The sequence below is a fragment of the Chiloscyllium plagiosum genome, unplaced genomic scaffold (genome assembly GCF_037043375.1).
Source record: "Chiloscyllium plagiosum isolate Xiang-an unplaced genomic scaffold, Cpla_swu_hap1 HiC_scaffold_2, whole genome shotgun sequence".
Classification (NCBI taxonomy): Eukaryota; Metazoa; Chordata; class Chondrichthyes; order Orectolobiformes; family Hemiscylliidae; genus Chiloscyllium; species Chiloscyllium plagiosum.
Genome location: NW_028270140.1, coordinates 3,040,750 through 3,060,866, shown reverse-complemented (window position 1 = coordinate 3,060,866; position 20,117 = coordinate 3,040,750). Strand labels below are relative to the sequence as shown.

General features: G+C 42.3%; 1 protein-coding gene across 3 annotated transcripts in view; it reads left to right on the top strand.

The window, feature by feature from the left end:
* Positions 1-13,515, top strand: part of LOC122563891 (coiled-coil domain-containing protein 192-like) — a 93,233-nt gene extending 79,718 nt beyond the window's left edge. For all 3 annotated transcript variants that reach the window (XM_087993104.1, XM_043718115.2, XM_043718102.2), the window contains exon 7: positions 11,540-13,515. In XM_087993104.1, the coding sequence (XP_087849230.1) occupies positions 11,540-11,922 (383 nt within the window). In that variant the 3' untranslated portion in view covers positions 11,923-13,515. The remainder of the gene's footprint in view (positions 1-11,539) is intronic.
* The last annotated feature ends 6,602 nt before the right edge of the window (positions 13,516-20,117 follow it).

The window sequence follows — 20,117 nt, the reverse complement described above, 5'->3', positions numbered from 1 at the left end:
TGCCACTCAGTCCTGGATGAAGAATTAGAGAGTCTACTGTGAGGTTCTGACAAAGACAGACAGTTCCTATCTGGTTTGTGATTGTCTTTTTTACTGATATCTACCCTGACTAATGTAACTTCTATCTCTTTCTATCATTGTAATAAATGGCTTCTTGTTGTATAAGAAGAGTAACTCTTGTTAAGATTCACCTGTGGTCTGTCCTATTCCACAGAAAATTAGAAAGATCCTTAGTAACATAAACAGGAAGGTTTGGGGCATTGCTGTACCTTAGCCACAAATTGCCAGTGGTTGGTTACCTGGAGCCTAGTATGACCTGGAGATTGACAGTTTGGCCTCCCTCAGTAAGTGCATGTCAGTAAGTGCATGACAGTCTGTCAGGGGTTGGGGGGGGGACAGTCATTCATGCCAGCACACTTTTTACTTCCTGGCCTCCCTGCAGTGGCTACACCTCTGTTTATTCCTTCGTCTTTAACTGTTGCTTCTTCCCTTTGATCTGAGTGGATATGTCAGAAGGATTGTTATAGATCGTTGAAGTATTTCAGAGGGTTGGATACTTAAAAGCTCTTTGAACTCATCTTTGTAGTCAAACATTGTCATGCTCATTGCACATTTTCTGCAAAATAATTGTGACTTTGAAGATTATAGCAGATGAGTGCTGCTTTAAATGCCACTATAATGGCTGCTTGCTGACCTATATTACCTTTGAGTTGTCAGCAAGTTAAGGCATTAGTAATGGCAACAGTGATTGGCAGTGGGAATCTGTGGCCAGTTCCTGTTTGGATATTCTGACCCTGTTTTTATTCCTGCTGGTAATGTTCACTGGCTAAATCAAGGTCTGCTCACACCAAATGCAGCGAGTCAACATTTATTTTTCCGATTTTCACTTCACAGTCATTTTATAAACTGATAACAAGACAGAAATTAGCTTCACAAATGTTAAAAGGTGCAGTTAGTTAAGTAGTCTGATTATTATAAAGTCAATTTCACATTGGTTTCCAGAACAAAACAAATTCTAAAATTAGGATTGTGTCTGATAAAACACGGAAACATCAAGATGAGCATTATGGCAGTTCAGGTGCAGCACACACAGCTGCTTTCCCTGTTTGCTATAGAGAACACATCATGTTTTCTTCATATTGTTGGATAAGTGAAGCAATATTTGAAGTCCATTTTATGTGTAGATAAAGGAATGAAGTTCCATGGGGTGTAGATATTGAGGATTTGTGTTCTATATTAATGCTTCCCAGCAGTATACTCTTGAAAGACAGTTACAAATACTTATTAAAGATTTAAATTCACTCCTTCCAACATTGCATTTTTGATTAGAAACATTTTTTTTACAACTTGATGAATTTTTGTGCACTGGATTTCCAGAAGGTTTATATTTAGGTGTAAACAATATAAAGAGCAAATTTGGTGATCTTACATTTCCAGTAGAAAGCTGAGCTTGAAGGGAACTTGGCTATGAGAAGAATGCAAAATGTTACCTCCTTGATTATTTGACTGATGGTCTACCAAGGTATATAGATTCCCCTTTGGAACCTGTTTTTGATGAATTTGCTCATATAATCAAAAAACTGAAAACCACTTCAGAAATAATTCTTAACTTACAGTGTGAATTTTAACAAGCAAAAATTGTAGCAGTTACAAACTGTGGAAAAAGCGTGAAATGAATTCTAAAAATAATCACCACATTATCATGCGGCCAGACCTCTGCATAAACACACACAGCAAAAGTACTCATTAACACATTAAAGCAGCTGGTTGTGTTCACATCCTCTTTGTGTATCAAAAGCCATGTTCATTTAATTTATATTTGATTGAACTTTCCAGAAATTACAGTTTCATAAAAAGCTCATTGTGATCATGAATTTCCAAACAGGAGTAACAAGCTGCTATTTGGAGGGATTTGATGCCCATAGTGCTTGAGTTTGGTCAGTACCTGTTCAGAGGAGTGAGGACTAAGTCCAGTCAGCACTGTTTAGAGCAGAGGATGCAATGCCTTGTGAAGTGTCTGAACCAGTTCCACAGCTTTCTGTATGACTGAGTTGGTAAATGCATCCCGTGATTAACTGTCTCTGTATATGATGTTTTGTGGTCTGTTGACTGTTTCCTTTATTTCTAATTTAAACCTAACAGTGGCTTCGGTCATGGAAACGACTACTATAAATGGCTTTCTGCCAGGTCGTGAACTCTGATTTGATTACGGGGCATTATTGGTCACAGTGTTTTTCAACAACAGCTGTATGAAAGAAGGCAGAGATTGTTTTCTTTTAAGTTAAATGTAACTGAGGACAATAACCCATAGATACTGAATCAGCGCTCTTATAAAGTTAAGACAATATCTTGAGTAATCCTTGACATTAGCTAGCCTTTCCCCCAACCTCCCAGTATCATTGCTGTGTCTTAAATTATACTTATTTTCACTTAAGTTTTTCAAAACAATGTCCTTGCATATTGTATAGCTGGTTCATGCTCAAAATGGATTTAGCACAAAGGTGGAATATGTTTTTGACCTACCCATTATGCTTGCTGCTGAGTCAGATGGTAGAGAGTTTAAGCCCCACTCTAGATAACGTCCATGCTTACAGACTGGCTCTGAGTTTTGGGTTAACGTGCCTGATGGGTGCAGGTGATATCCCTTATCCTGTGACTTTTGCACCTATCATATTATTCCAGCCATTTGGTTTGTCTGTAGCACCAATTTATTTCAATTTTTTGTATTTATTTCTCTTCCTCAAATAATCAGATTTCGGTCATGCCCTTCACTTACTGTACAACTGTTGACACTTTACTCACATCATCTGACACTTTTGATCACCTGCAGAGACTTATTATTCAGCGTGACGACACTCTACTCATACCATTAGTGTGATCTTTTGATCTCTCTGCCTATAAATTCTGTGCCTCTGTGCTTCTCTTCATCTGATGAAGGGGCAGCGCTCTGAAAACTTGTGATTTTAAATAAACCTGGTGTCATGTGACTTCTGACCTTGTCCACCCCCAGTCTAACACTGGCACCTCCACGTCATGGCCATATAATAGCAGTCATCCTGTCAGCTGGTATCTCAATGGTCACAACTATGAAAGAAGTTTTCATTTTGCAATCTGTTAACCAGCCTCAGTGTCCTTCTCCTACTTCACATCATTGTCCAGGGAAAACTGCAAACACATGAAAACAAGCACACAAGAAACCATGGCATGGCCAAGTTACTTTGAGATTAGCATTTCATAAGGTCATTCTTTATTTAAATGTGCTACCATATATATCTTATGAGAGTTCATACTGTGTGCAAAGTTTATGTAATCACTGCGCTTTTGTTAGATTTGTTTTTCAAGGAAGAAAATAGGGGCCTAAATAGGGGCCGAAAGAAGCAATTCCAGGGTGACCCACCTGATGGTGCAAAGATGTCAGGTATTTATCTGACTTCCCGTTAGTTCAAGAAATATTCAGGTATCTAGGTGGGTGACTAAAGCAGGATGAGATCCTTTAATCTGTTAAGGAGGGTAAAAGTGCCAGCTTTGGGCCTTACGCTGAACAAAGCTGGCTCTGAGACTGTTTGGATGATTTCTGTGTATTGTCAGGGGATCAAGGGTTATGTGGAGAAAGCAAGAGAATGGGGGCTGAGAAACATATCAGCCATGAGCGAATGCTGGAGCAGACTCGATGTGCATAGAGGGAAATGGGACAAATGTCGTAAATGGGACTAGATTAATTTAGTATATCTGGTCGGCATGGGCAAGTTGGATCGAAGGGTCTGTTCCACGCTGTACATCTCTATGACTGTCTATGACCAAATAGCCTAATTCTGCTCCTATATCTTGTGGTGTTTGTATTGTACTATGGCATAAGCATTGATCATTAAATGGAGCCATTGGAAGCTGCCTTCAAAAGTGTATAGTTTTAAACTTACCTCAAGAAGCTCTTGATTGGGCCCCGCTCTGATTTGTCTAATGGCTGTTGACGAGCGATCCATGTTAAATTTGTTCTTACCAACAGGCCACATGGTATTTGAGGCTCTCTGACGCTCAGTTTCTGGTAAGCATGAGGCTACCTTTGTAAACTATCATTGACTGTACATCCTGATGACATGGTGTCAAGGTGATTAGAATTTTCCTTTGGTTATTTGGATAATCGAGTGCCTTGACACTGGGAGCCAGATTGTCACTAGCAAGGCAGCTAGCTCAGGTTACATCCACTTTGATATTAATGATCCCATTCTATGCAAATTTAGGATATCAGGAAAGTGTGGGGAGGGCGTGGGTGTTTGAGTGGAGCCTGCTCTTTCTGAGATAGTTCTAAGGTTGCCATGGAGATGAATCAGGCTGAGGAAGGCTGGTTAGAAGGCTTGCCTCAGTTCCCTCACCCAGTTTTAGAAACGGGTGGTCAAGATCTCTAGCCCTCACCCCACCTGCTCCCTCCCACCCTGACACTAAGCCACATAATACCCCCCTAACCAGTTCATAACTCCCACCTCCAGCTCTCACTCATACATGCTTGATGCAGGAAAATTCTCTCCTCCATTGAATGGCATGGTGCTGTTCCTATGTCACCACCAGGCATGCTGCCAGTGTGGGAACATAGATCAGGTCCATAACCTTCCCATCCATCCCAAAGTTTAGCCCCATAATACAGAGGGGTTGGACAGGTGTCGCATTCAGCAGACCACCCTGACAGTCACACACACACACACACCCTAGACCGAGAATCCAACCATCAGGAAGTACCTGTACTCCCTATCCAGTGGCCTTGAGTTACCACAGTCCAGGATCTATGACTTCCTTTGTGATGCACTATGGACCTCTGGCAGAGATAGCACATCTCTACATTTATGTCTCTTGCTTGTTATATGGTGATCTTCACATTATGTCAAATCTATGGAAGAAAATAGAAGCCTTTTAACTGTAGATGCCAACGTATATACTAAACGTTTCCCACCTAGACCATAAGAAAAATGAAGATGTAATTGAAATTGCAAAAGTGAAATTAACTCAAAAGGTGCTGTATCCAAGACAGAAGCTGTCAGACTGAGGGGGGGTGAATAGAGATTTGATGTCCTCCATCCACACTGCAGTCAGAGCTGATCCAGACAAATGCTGAGACGGCAATGTCAAGGAATAGTAGAGGAGGTCCGTGACGGAGGTTCAGCTCTATAAACATGAATGAAGTGCAGGTGGAAGTTCAATGATGGCAATTGATGGTCAAGATCAGAACACCATTTCAAATGCCAAACTTTGCTCTTTGTATCACTGGCTTCAGTCACCACATTCCTATCACTCCCTGACCAACACTCCCTGTCAGTCAGGGATCACAGCTAACATTGTTTCATCTCACTTTCAAAATCTTGGCACTGTTGTAAACTTCATATTGATGTCTCTCGTATTGTACATGCCTATGATGGCCATATCAAGGCAGCACAATGGCTCAGTGGTTAGCAGTGCTTCCTGACAGCGCCAGGGACCTGGGTTCATTTTCACCCTCAGGTAAGCTGTCCGTGCAGAATTTGCACATTCTCCCTGAGTCTGCGTGGGTTTCCTCCAGGTGCTCTGTTTTCCTTCCACAGTTCAAGATATGCAGGTGAAATGGATTGACCATGTTAAATTATCCGTAGTGTCCAGGGATGCCTAGGGTAGGTGGGTTAGCCATGGGAAATGCAGGGTTACAGGGATAGGGTCGGAGGCGTTGGTGGGAGGGTGGTGGTGGGGTGGGAGTGTGAGTGGGATGCTCTTCGGAGAGTCAGTGTGGATTCGATGGACTGTATGACCTGCTTCCACACTGTAGGGACTCTGTGATTCTATGATAACACACAGAGATTGCTGCACACTTTCCCCACTTACTCAGGAGAGTGTCTCAGGAACTAAATGCAGGAGTAGAGGCATGTCCACAGAACATATGGCCCTTACAGGAAGAGGCTGGCCACCAGCAAAGCTGGATCAGCTGAAGGTGTAAATATTCTTATATCTAATCCTCTTCACTTCCCACTTCTCCCAATCTCACAATCTGCCTTCGTTTCTGTAACCAAAGATTGCAACTTTCTCTGGTAGTCATGGAGGAACAAGCTGACTGAAGATGAAGACACATGTAGGAATAATGGAACATAAGAGGAGTAGCCATTTATCAATCCAAGCTGTTCTTCTGCCAGTCATAGCCACCAGCTCAAATTCTGATAGTCTGCATTATGCTAAGGATAGGATGGAGGTGGATTCAGAAGTTGGGTTTGACCACAAACACACTGCAATCAGAACAGAGGCAAAGGAAAGGCATGAGTCAGGAACAGGAAGATGATAAACACATTGATTCTGCTGAAAAGGGATTGGGACGATGGCATTGATGGGATAATACAGACGATTGTCCAGGAGTGCACACACTAAATGTACATTGGGAAGCCTACCTCTCAATGCTAAGAATCGTGAAGGTGCCCAGCACCAGCTTGGCACAGGACTTTGCACGGATCACAGAACAGGTGGCTACTCCAGCTCTTCAGAAGTAGCCCTTGGACAGTGTCTGCAGGTGAATCCTCAGACTCCATTACCAAAGAAGCAGTATCCATCCGATTGACTGAGTGCTGCCTTGGAATCTTAGATTGCTATTATAGATTATAATCCTGCTACCAGACCTGCTCAATGCTATGAAGAAAGTCTCCTCGTCTAGTTTTAAATCAGCAAAACAAAACCCACATCAGCACCTGCCACTCCATATTTACTATTGAAACTTTAATCATTTATAGAAAGCACCCAGAGTCCGTTTAATTGCAGCAACACCCAGAAACGAGAAGTGACCGATTAACCTGGGAATAAAAACAGGAAGTGCTGGAGAATCTTAGCAGGTCTGGCAGCATCGGTGGAGAGAGCCATTTCTGACCTTTCCAGCAGGGTACCACCACCAAACACATCTTGCCCTCTCCACCACTGTCAGCATTTTAAAAGGACCATTCCCTCCATGATATCCTAGTCTACTCCTCCACCACTCCTTTCACCACCTCCTCCCCCCCTCCCCCTTACCCAGAACCTTCCCGTGTAATCACAGAAGGTGTCACACCTGTCCACTCACCTCCTCTTTCCTCACTGACCAAGGCCCCAAATCCATCATTTAGGGAAAGCAATATTTTACTTGCATACTTCTTTCAATCTACTCTACTACTCTCGCAATGTAGTCTGCTTACATAGGCTGGATACTTTGTGGAACCCTTCTGCTCAGCTGTAAAAATGACCATAACCTTCCTGTTCCTTGCCATTTCAATAAACTATCTTGCTCCCATGATAACGTTTCTGTACTGGGCCTGCTACTGATTCCAACAAAGCTCAAGGTGGGCTGGAGGGACAGGCTTTGAGCATGGCCTCTACTCACCATTTCTATTACACCCCATACCTCCCCCAGCCTTGTCTTGTTATGTCTTGCTATCTTGGCTCTCATCAGAGTGGACCCATTTTCTCTTTTTCACTCCTGTAATTTGTACCTATTTTACATTTCTATCACTCCTTTACCACCATTAATATTCCCTTTTTTTAAATTCTGGGCAGGATCACCATCTGTTCCATTTGCTCCTCCTCTCACTATGTCAACAGCACCTACTAAACCACTATTTTCTAGCCACTTTCAGTTCTGAAGGAAAGTCACATTAAACTTGAAATGTTGGGCTGACTCTTTCAGCTTTATGGCTTCCTGACCATGCAAAGCTTGCTGATTATATGCTTTTATCCTATTGACTTGCTGAGTGTCTCCAGAACTTTATATTTCCATCCGAACACATGTTCAGCTGAACGAGGATAAGAGAGAACACAAGTTAAAGCATTTTGCTGTGAAGTAGCATAGGTGGCATCAGATTATTTGTTAGCATGATCTGCCTCCAGCCCTTTAGTAATATAGCATTCTGCACATTTTGCATCAGAAATGTGTGCGTGTGTGAGAACAACAATTTTGAAACCTTAAGTGGCCAACATCGCTCCTTCTGGTTTATGAATCTTGCTAAATGCAAATTGGGTTCCAGAATTCCCTACATGACAAGATTGGTAACAGAGTATTTCAGAAACTGAAAAGTACTTCTGTGAAGTTATGAAAGACACTACAGAGGAACCTCGATTATCCGAAGGACATGGGCGGGGAGTATTTCGTTCAGTTAATCGAATTCCGGATAATCAAATGCTGGATAACATCGTTTAGCCGAGCATCAGGACCTTGCGATCTTGCCGGATAATCCGATATTCGGATAATTGAATGCTGGATATTCAAGGTTCCACTGTCTATGAATACAATGTCATTTCCATTAAAGCTTTTAGAAAACACACATGAATATAAAAATAACAGAAGCTTCTAACACAAATTCAGCATCAATTTAAAATCCATTTACATCAACAAGGGACTGATCTGAACAACTGCATTACTTATGGGAAAAACAATCTGAAATCTAGCTATATTTAGGATATGGTTTGAATAAGAATACCTCTGCATCTTTAAAGTTTTACTCATAATTGGTTGGATTATCTATACCACTTCCTAACAATTAGAGTCTTGTATCATTGCCAAGAATTGGTTTTACCTCATTCTCATGAACTGCTTCACTCTGTCACGCCTATTGCCTTCAGTTATTTTGTTTCCCTGCATACACAATCACACATTTAATTTGCAGTTTGCCTTCGATTTGCGGACACTTGACGTAATGTGGTCCCAGGGACAGAGGACATGGAAAATTGCAACAGGAAACAGTGAGGCAGTATATGAGGGTAATAATAATACTCATGGAGCATCTCAAACTTACAAAGACTTGCTGGGTAAATACACCACCTGATGAGATACACACCGACAGCTTCTGAGTTAGTGCACCACAAGGTGTATATTCTATTTGGCCTCAGTGTCCCAAGACAGGACAAAAGCACTGTCAATGGGCTGAGTGGTGACTGGTAATACCATTTGGTAAGTATACTTTGTTGTGGAAGTTCGATCAGCATTAAATGTGTTACTTCCCATAATCAAACAGCTTTTCATTGTTGGGTAGATTCCATCAGTGACCATTTCACACTGCTACTGAACAGTTTGCAGAATTTATGGAACAGTGCCTTGACAGAAATCAATATTTTCAGTGTGGAGGGGCAAGACTATGTAAATACAGGCCAAACCATCTGGAGCCCTTTTGGTAATTTCTAAAGAAAAGAATTTCATTCAGGGAATATGGGCAATGCTGGCTGGACCAACATTCATTGTCCATCTCCAGTTAACTCGAGAAGTTAATACGCTGCCATCTTGAACAACTGAAGTCCATATGCTGTCAGTAGAGAAACAAAACAATTAGGGGAAGTTCCAGGATTTTGACCTAATGTGTATGAAGGAATGGCATTATATTTCCAAGTTAGGGTGGTAAGTGGCTTGGAAAGGAACTTGTAGTTCGTGGTGTTCCATGTATCTGCTGCCCTTGTCCTTCTAGTTGGGTCATGGGTTTGAAAGGTGCTTGGTTAGGATCTTTAGTGAATTTCTGCAGTGTATCTTGTAGATGGTAGACACTGCTGCTCCTGACCATCAGTGGTGCAATGCGTGAATGTTTATAGATGTGGTTCGAATTGAGAGGACTGTTTTGCTTTGGATGGTGTCAAGAGTCTTGACTATGTTGGAGCTGCCCCTATCCAGGCAAGTTGAGAGTATTCCATCACACTCCTGACTTGTGCATTGTAGATGATGAACAATCTTAAGTGAGTCAGGAGCTGAGATATTCCCAACCTTCAACCTTCACTTGCAACTATTATATTTATATGTTTGGTCCAATTCAGTTTCTGGTCAATAGTAAGTTCCAAGATATTTATAGAGAGATATTCTGTGATAGCGAGTTTTGAGAAGATTTGTAGCTCAGGTTGAGGTTCTGGATGCAGGTTTGCTCGCTGAGCTGGAAGGTTCGTTTTCAGACGTTTTGTCACCATACTAGGTAACATCTTCAGTGAGCCTCCGGATGAAGCACTGCTGATGATTCCTGCTTTCTATTTATATGTTTGGGTTTCTTTGGGTTGGTGATGTCATTTCCTATGGTGATGTCATTTCCTGTTCTTTTTCTCAGGGGGTGGTAAATGGGGTCCAAGTCAATAGATCTATACCATCACCATAGGAAATGACATCACCAACCCAAAGAAACCCAAACATATAAATAGAAAGCAGGAATCATCAGCAGTGCTTCGTCCGGAGGCTCACTGAAGATGTTATCTAGTATGATGACGAAACATCTGAAAGTGAACCTTCCAGCTCAGTGAGCAAACCTACATCCATATTCTATGATGGCAATGCCTTTGAATGTCAAGGGGCACAGCTGTATTCTCTGTCTGAAATGACAATTACCTGATATTTGTATGGTGTGAGTGTCAATTGCAAGTTTTCAGCCCAAGCCTGATTATTGTCCAGTTCTTGCTGCAGTTGAACATGGACTGCTTCAGTATCTGAGAAGTTGAGAATGGTGCTGAACACTGTGCATTCACCAGTGAACATCCCCACTTCTGACCTTATGGCGGAGAAAAGTTCATTGATGAAGCAGCTGAAGATGGTTGAGCTAACGACACTATCCTGAGGAACTCCTGCAAAGATTGGTGCCATATCAGGAGCGGACCAGGCAAGAAGAAAGAGTCTGAAAGAGACTAAAACTCTGTAGCCATTTCAGTAATGCCTGCCACACATCTGATCGAAAGCCTGGGGAACAGCTACACAATCTGAGGACTTTCATGGATCAACTCATTAGGATGGAGTCAAGAGGTTCACTATTCCTATTCTTCAGTCTAGAGTAGAGATCAGCAGCAGCACCATTACACCTACTAAATAAAACCTGAAAGAACCGTGAATGGTGGAAATCAGAAACAAAAACAGAAATTGCTGGAAACATTCAACAGGTTTGGCAGCTTCTGTGCAGAGAAATCAGAGTTAAGGTTTCTGGTTAAGTGTGTTCTGAGAAACGGTCACTCAACCTGAAACGTTAACTCTGATTTCTCTCCACAGATGCTGCCAGACCTGCTGAGCTTTTCCAACAATTTCTGACGTTGTTTTGTTATTACACATACGTTTGGTATTGCTAAGCATGTCCTACTGCAAACAAGACAATTTATCAGCTCAACCTGAGGTTGAGATCCAGAGAAGGAATTTTGATTAAACATTTTTAATGCGGTACAACTAATACAATGTGTAGTGACGAGTTTCTTCCTCTGAGGCCTACCATATCACATCGGTTTACCAGTTGTTTCTGGTCGGGGGCTGTGCACATTTCTCCCTACACCAACAAAGGCTCCCTACTTTGAGGTCTTTCCCATGACTCTATGAACTTCAGAGGAATCAGCAATAAGTTTTACAATCTCTACCACCCTGCCATAACTGCACAGATCCTGTCCAGTAAATTTCCAGTCTCCTGCCGCCTAACAGTATAACGGTGACTGAGGAAATGTAAAGGATAGTTCATAAGTCCATGTTGGTGAGGGATGAGGGTCCTTGTTAACAGCATTCAATTATAAAATGATGCTTCAACAGCTGGAAAATGTGAACAATTAGATAACTATTACATTATCATTCATTTTACAGAACAACAATTCAACAATAAGTGTTTGGATGAAGGTGTTAGCAGTGATGGCATTGAGCATCGTGAGCTCGGTTCTGGAGGTGAAAATCGAGTACGTCTTGTCCTTGAACTGTCAAGTCAATTGTCACAGCAACAAGAAAAGATACGCCTACTGGAAACAACTTTGAAAGAGAAAGAAGCACGGCTGAGTGGACTTGAAACACAACTGCTCACTCAAGCAACTGCTGGAGCATCAGCAAATGGCTTACTGCAACTTAATTTGCCAGCACCACATGACAATAAAACCTGTACAACAAAAGGCGATCAAAGGTTAGGAGCACTGCTCTTTTCAGTGGATACCTTGACCTCAGATAGGTCGAGTAATGGCAAAATTGACCAAGGCTAATCCTATCTTAAGATTCAAAGAATTTAAGGACACTAATTCAAAAGCATATCCAGCAGTGCATTTGAAGATGAATTGGGTAATTGTATCGCTTTCTCATGCCCACTGAAAGCAGGATATCCGGGACAACAGATGAGACCAGGCCTCTGGAAAATGTAAATAATATGAACTAAGTTAATGTTTCCTACAGTTACTCGGTTTCATTGGCTGTAATACATTTTGGGACATTCTGACATAGGGGACAGTGCTAGCTAAATGCAAACCTTCCTTGCTTTTCGAAACAGATTTCCAACTCAAACATATGGAGGTATCGAGCATTAATCAGGGTCTTATTTTCCTATGAGCCTTTTAGGCAATGACCATGATGTAATTAATTTTCACCACAAGAGTCATGCACACTGCATTTTAGAATTACAACAGAGTGAAACACATACATGTAACCTTAACTTTATTCTGTAAAATTGTATAATTTATGTACAATTCATCTTTCTATTTAATTTACTGTCAAAGGAAGGATGTCTATAGTGTTATCTGAATAAATCTAGATTTACAAAACCAATTAGGGAAATAAATTCTGTAGAGGATATTTAAGTGTATTTATTGCATGTTGACTAAAATTATTGCATGTATATAGATGATCAGGAGGCTGGAAGAACACAGAAAGCCAGGCAGCATCAGGAGCTGGAGAGGTGACCTGAGACGTTGATTTCTCCACCTCCTGTTCTTCCAGCCTCCTGCTTTTCTACTTTGGAATTCCAGCGTCTGCAGCTTTTTGTTTTGTCTTTAACTGCATGTAGATATTAACATTCGATCACAGAGAGATATTGATAGACTAGGTGAATGGGCAAATCTGTAGCAGATGGAGTTCAATGTAAGCAAATGTGAGGCTATCCATTTTGGACCGATAAAGGATAGATAAGGATAGGTTCTAGATGGATAGGTTCTAGAAGTTAAACACAGTGGATGTCCAAAAATACTTGGGGGTTCAAGGGGCATGGATCTTTAAAATGCTACGAGCAGGTGCAGAAAATAATCAAGAAAACGAATGGAATGTTGGTGTTTATATCTGGAGAATGGGAGTATACAGATGCAGAAATTGTGCTCCAGTTATATAAAACGTGGGTTATACCCCTCTTAAAATGCTGTGAGCAGATCTGGGCACCACATGTTAGAAGGATATATTGACCTTGGAGGGAGTACAATGTGGGTTTATGTGAATGATACCTGGATTTTAGGGGTTAAGTTATGAGAAGAGATTAAGCCTGGTTAATCTGATCAAAATCTTCAAGATATTAACAGGAAAAAACAGGAAAATTATTTCTTTGGGGATTCTAATACTGGGGACATAGTCTGAGAATTAGGGTCAGAGCGTTCAGGAGAGATCGTAGGAAGCACCTCTACACACAAAGGGTAGGAGAGGTTTGGAACTCTCTTCCACAAACAGCAGTGGATGCTGGATCAGTTGGTAATTTTAAACCTGAGATAGAAATTTTTTGTTAAGCGAAGGTGTTAAAGAATAGGTCCCAAAGGCAGGTATATGGAATTAGGCCACATATTAGCTATGGAACAGGCTAAAGGGACTGAATGGCTTACTCCTGTACCTATGTTGGCTATTGTTGTCCACAAATCCATTAAATATGTTAAAGTTTGTTTATTTTTTCTGAGCTGTTTTTGCCTTGCAGAATTTAACCTACAATGCCATTCTTTCTGCTGTGTCTCCTTAATTAGTCTTTATTTGCTTCATTTTATGTCTTAGCCCACAAGGATTCAGTGTAGGTTTTCAAACGCGAAAAAACACAGAACTTGCCTTCATTTCCATCAACTGTTCCTGAAAATCTGGGACAAAGAAAAAATCCCTGTCAGTCTTAGGGATGCTGCCACGGCAACCATCTTCAAGAAAGGAGACAAAGTGGATGCTGGGAATTACTGAAGGATCTCCCTTCTCTCCATTGCCGGGAGATCATCACCTGAATCCTTGTTAGGTGCCTTTTCCCAGCCTGTGAGGAAATCCTTCCTGAAAGCCAGTATGGTATCTGATTAAACTGTGGAACAATGTACTTGATTTTTTAATTAAAATCCAGATCCTATATGTTGATCAAATACAAAGAATCATGAAAGGCACAACACAACCTCAACTTAAACTTGCATGTTGGAGTCAGTTAGCTCAGTTGGCTGGTCAGCAGATTTGCAATGCAGAGTGATGCTAACAGAATGGGTTCCATTTTGGAGCCTCACACTGGCTGAGGTTACTATGAAGGACTTTCCCTCCCAAACTTGCCCCTCACCTGAGGCATGGTGACCCTCAGGTTAAGCCCCCACCATGATACCAGAGTGGGACCAATGTGGTAAAGCCCCCACCATGATACCAGAGTTGGACCAATTAACTCCTTGCTGTTCCCAACAGTTCTCTCACATTCCAACAGATTTTTTAAAAATCCCTATTTTTTTTCAGCTTTTGATAATTTGGTAGACAACAGTTTGAGAAAATGAGATCAGCTAGGCAGCAATTAAATTTAATATCGAGTCTGGCCTGAAAGATTAATTGGGAGAACATTTCAAATGAAAGAGGCAAAAGACAAAAAAACAGTGCTTCCCAAATTTGTTTTATGTCTCATTAAAGCTAATAGATAATGAAAAACATAACTATAAATTATTTTAAAAGCAAGGAAAAATGAGGATATGTTTTTGTTCACAACAATGTGAAAAATGTTGGATTACTCCCAGTGCTACGAGCTAGTGAGGGCAGGAATAGAAGGATAGAGCAGATGAATGCATGGCTGAGGAGCTGGTGTATGGGAGAAGGATTCACATTTTTGGATCATTGACATCTCTTTTGGGGTAGAAGTGACCTGTACAAGAAGGACGGATTGCACCAAAATTGGAAGGGGACTAATATACTGGCAGGGAAATTTGCTAGAACTGCTTGGGAGGATTTAAACTAGTAAGGTGGGGTGGGGGGGGGCAGGGTGGGACCCAGGGAGACAGTGAGGAAAGAGATCCATCTGAGATGGGTACAGCTGAGAATAGAAGTGAGTCAAACAGTCAGGGCAGGCAGGGACAAGGTAGGACTAATAAATTAGACTGCATTTATTTCAATGCAAGGGGCCTAACAGAGAAGGCAGATGAACTCAAGGCATGGTTAGGAACATGGAACTGGGATATCATAGCAATTACAGAAACATGGCTCAGGGATGGGCAGGACTGGCAGCTTAATGTTCCACGATACAAACGCTACAGGAAAGATAGAAAGGGAGGCAAGAGAGGAGGGGGAGTGGCATTTTTGATAAGGGATAGCATTACAGCTGTGCTAAGGGAGGGTATTCCCGGAAATACATCCAGGGAAGTTATTTGGGTGGAACTGAGAAATAAGAAAGGGATCATCACCTTATTGGGATTGTATTATACACCCCCCAATAGTCAGAGGGAAATTGAGAAACAAACTTGTAAGGAGATCTCAGCTATCTGTAAAAATAATAGGGTAGTTATGGTCGGGGAGTTTAACTTTCCAAACATAGACTGGGACTGCCATAGTGTTAAAGGTTTAGATGGAGAGGAATTTCTTAAGTGTGTACAAGACAATTTTCTGATTCAGTATGTGGATGTACCTACTAGAGAAGGTGCAAAACTTGACCTACTCTTGGGAAATAAGGCAGGGCAGGTGACTGAGTTGTCAGTGGGGGAGCACTTTGGGGCCAGCGACCATAATTCTATTCGTTTTAAAATAGTGATGGAAAAGGATAGACCAGATCTAAAAGTTGAAGTTCTAAATTGGAGAAAGGCCAATTTTGATGGTATTAGGCAAGAACTTTCGAAAGCTGATTGAAGGCAGATGTTCGCAGGTAAAGGGACGGTGGGAAAATGGGAAGCCTTCAGAAATGAGATAACCAGAATCCAGAGAAAGTATATTCCTGTCAGGGTGAAAGGGAAGGCTGGTAGGTATAGGGAATGCTGGATGACTAAAGAAATTGTGGGTTTGGTTAAGAAAAAGAAGGAAGCATATGTCAGGTATAGACAGGATAGATCGGGTGAATCCTTAGAAGAGTATAAAGAAAGTAGGAGAATACTTAAGAGGGAAATCAGGAGGGCAAAACGGGGACGGGATAGCTTTGGCAAACAGAATTAAGGAGAATCCAAAGGGGTTTTACAAATATATTAAGGACAAAAGGGTAACTAGGGAGAGAATAGGCCCCTCAAAGAACAGCAAGGCAGCCTTTGTGTGGAGCCACAGAAAATGGGGGAGATACTAAATGAATATTTTGCATCAGTATTTACTGTGGAAAAAGATATGGAAGATATAGACTGTAGGGAAATAGATGGTGACATCTTGCAAAATGTCCAGATTACAGAGGAGGAAGTGCTGGATGTCTTGAAACGGTTAAAAGTGGATAAATCCCCAGGACCTGATCAGGTGTACCTGAGAACTCTGTGGGAAGCTAGAGAAATGATTGCTGGGCCTCCTGCTGAGATATTTGTATCATTGATAGTCACAGGTGAGGTGCCGGAAGACTGGAGGTTGGCAAACGTGGTGCCACTGTTTAAGAAGGGTGGTAAAGACAAGCCAGGGAACTATAGACTGGTGAGCCTGTCCTCGGTGGTAGGCAAGTTGTTGGAGGGAATCCTGAGGAACAGGATGTACATGTATTTGGAAAGGCAAGGACTGATTCGGGATAGTCAACATGGCTTTGTGCATGGGAAATCATGTCTCACAAACTTGATTGAGTTTTTTGAAGAAGTAACAAAGAAGATTGATGAGGGAAAGCAGTAGATGTGATCTGTATGGATTTCAGTAAGGCATTCGAGAAAGTTCCCCATGGGAGACTGATTAGCAAGGTTAGATCTCATGGAATACAGGGAGAACTAGCCATTTGGATACAGAACTGACTCAAAGGTAGAAGACAGAGGGTTGTGGTAGAGGGTAGTTTTTCAGACTGGAGGCCTGTGACCAGTGGAGTGCCACAAGGATCGGTGCTGAGCCCTCTACTTTTTGTCATTTATATAAATGATTTGGATGCGAGTATAAGAGGTACAGTTAGTAAGTTTGCAGATGACACCAAAATTGGAGGTGTAGTGGACAGGGAAGAAGGTTACCTCAGATTACAATGGGATCTTGATCAGATGGGTCAATGGGCTGAGAAGTGGCAGATGGAGTTTAATTCAGATAAATGCAAGGTGTTGCATTTTGGGAAAGCAAATCTTAGCAGACTTATACACTTAATGGTAAGGTCCTAGGGAGAGTTGCTGAACAAAGAGACCTTGGAGTGCAGGTACATAGCTCCTTGAAAGTTGAGTCGCAGGTAGATAGGATAGTGAAGAAGGCGTTTGGTATGCTTTCCTTTATTGGTCAGAGTATTGAGTACAGGTGTTGGGAGGTCATGTTGCGGCTGTACAGGACATTGGTTAGGCCACTGTTGGAATATTGCGTGGAATTCTGGTCTCCTTCCTATTGGAAAGATGTTGTGAAACTTGAAAGGGTTCAGAAAAGATTTACAAGGATGTTGCCAGGGTTGGAGGATTTGAGCTATAGGGAGAGGCTGAACAGACTGGGGCTGTTTTCCCTGGAGCGTCGGAGGCTGAGGGGTGACCTTATAGAGGTTTACAAAATTATGAGGGGCATGAATAGGATAAATAGACAAAGTCTTTTCCCTGGGGTCGGGGAGTCCAGAACTAGAGGGCATAGGTTTAGGGTGAGAGGGGAAAGATATAAAAGAGACCTAAGGGGCAAATTTTTCATGCAGAGGGTGGTACGTGTATGGAATGAGCTGCCAGAGGATGTGGTGGAAGCTGGAAAAATTGTAACATTTAAGAGGCATTTGGATGGGTATATGAATAGAAAGGGTTTGGAGGGATATGGGCCCGGTGCTGGCAGGTGGGACTAGATTGGGTTGGGATATCTGGTTGGCATGGACGGGTTTGATCGAAGGGTCTGTTTCCATGCTGTACATCTCTATGACTCTATGTATAAAGCTGAGCATAACTTAACGTAATCGCCAATTTTCAGTCAGCTTTACTCACAAGGGTATTGCATTGCATTTTTGATGAGGACATGTTTATTTCTCATCCCTTTCTAACATTGCTATGATCTTATGTAATATATCACCACCAAAGATCCTCAGACACCACCTTCCAAATCCATAGCCATTTCCATCTAGAAGGACAAGGGCAGCTGATACTTGGTAATACCACCATCAAATTCCTCTCCAAGCCACTCACCATCCTGGCTTTGAAATATATCACCATTCCTTCAGTGTCGCTGGCTCAAAATCATGGAATTCCCTCCCCAAGGGCACTGTGGGTCAACTCACAGCAGGTAGACTGCAGCAGATCAAGAGAGCAGCTCACCCCCACCTTCTCAAGGTCAACTAGGGACGGTTAATAGATTCCAACTGGCCAACAACACCCCCACACAAATGAATAAAAACAAACCCGGTCTACATCTAGTTAGCTTCATACTGGTCTTGCTGATTTATGAGAGTATCTAAGAAAGAATTTCTATGTCTTCACCTGCCTTACTTTCAGCAGAAAATCTGCAGAGACTCATACTCAAGTTCATCTTTATTGTCCTCATGGAAGTTCACTCCAGGTAAAATTACCATGCATAACCAAAACCAGAAAGAGAGTTACATCAACAAGACCAGACAGCCGCACCAATTCTCACAACCACATCAAATACAGAGAGTTCCAGATCTTTGTGCTCCTTCCCAGCACAGATACTGCCAATGGTAGCGTAGTGTAACCATGACCTTCCCAGCCCAGATACTGCTAATGGTACCATTGTGTAGCCATGATCTTCCCAGCCCAGATACTGCCAATGGTACCACAGTGTAGCCATGACCATCCCAGCCCAGATACTGCCAATGGTAGAGTAGTGTAACCATGACCTTCCCAGCACAGATACTGCCAATGGTAGCATAATGTAGCCATGACCTTCCAAGCACAGATACTGCCAATGGTAGCATAGTGTAGCCATGACCTTCCCAGCACAGATACTGCCAATGGTAGTGTAGTGTAGCCATGACCTTCCCAGCACAGATACTGCCAATGGTAGTGTAGTGTAGCCATGACCTGCAAAGACATCTCTTGTATCAGGCATTGCTGGTCAATTAAAGAGAATGGAAATGATGTAGCCATGACCATCCCAGCCCAGATACTGCCAATGATAGCGTAGTGTAACCATGACCTTCCCAGCCCAGATACTGCCAATGGTAGCGTAGTGTAGCCATGATCTTCCAAGCACAGATACTGCCAATGGTACCACAGTGTAGCCATGACCATCCCAGCCCAGATACTGCCAATGGTAGCGTAGTGTAACCATGACGTTCCCAGCACAGATACTGCCAATGGTAGCATAGTGTAACCATGACCTTCCCAGCCCAGATACTGCCAATGGTAGTGTAGTGTAGCCATGACCTGCAAAGACATCTCTTGTATCAGGCATTGCTGGTCAATTAAAGAGAATGGAAATGATGCAGCTTTGGCAGGTCTCTGACCCCAGTTAGACACAGTTCACTGACAAACTCTCACCCAACCTTAAAATCCTACTACTCCCTCTGGAAAAAATCAAGCCAAAGAGAGCACCTGTCTTCAGTGGGTCAGCTGTCCCTCTTCAGGCCCAAAACCCCATGCTGTGCAACAATGGCTCTCACAGTGTCCCTCCCATTTCCTCACCTACATCATCACAGATGAAACGTTGACTCAGGGGTAACAGTATTCTCTGAATCTTCCAACAAACTATCCCACAGGAATTCAACAGTTCGATTTATTTATGTTAGAAATAACATATTTAGGTGATGTTAATAAAGAAAGCCATAATACCTTCAAATTAAACCATTCATACATGGCAACAAAACATCACTCATTGTGGGAACAAATTACAGAGTCTAGATTAGATTGGTGCTGAAAAAGCACAGCATTTCAGGCAGCATCCGAGGAGCAGTAAAATCAACGTTTCGGGCAAAAGCCCTTCAGGAATACAGGCAGAGAGCCTGAAGGGTGGAGATGTAAGTGAGAGGAGGGTGGGGTGAGGTGAAAGTAGCATAGAGTACAATAGGCGAGTGGGGGAGGGGATGAAGGTGATAGGTCAGGGGGGAGGGGGGTGGAGTGGATAGGTGGAAAAGAAGATAGGAAGGTAGGACAGGTCATGGGGACAGTGCTGAGCTGGAAGTTTGGAACTGGTGGGAGGTGGGGGAAGGGAAATGAGG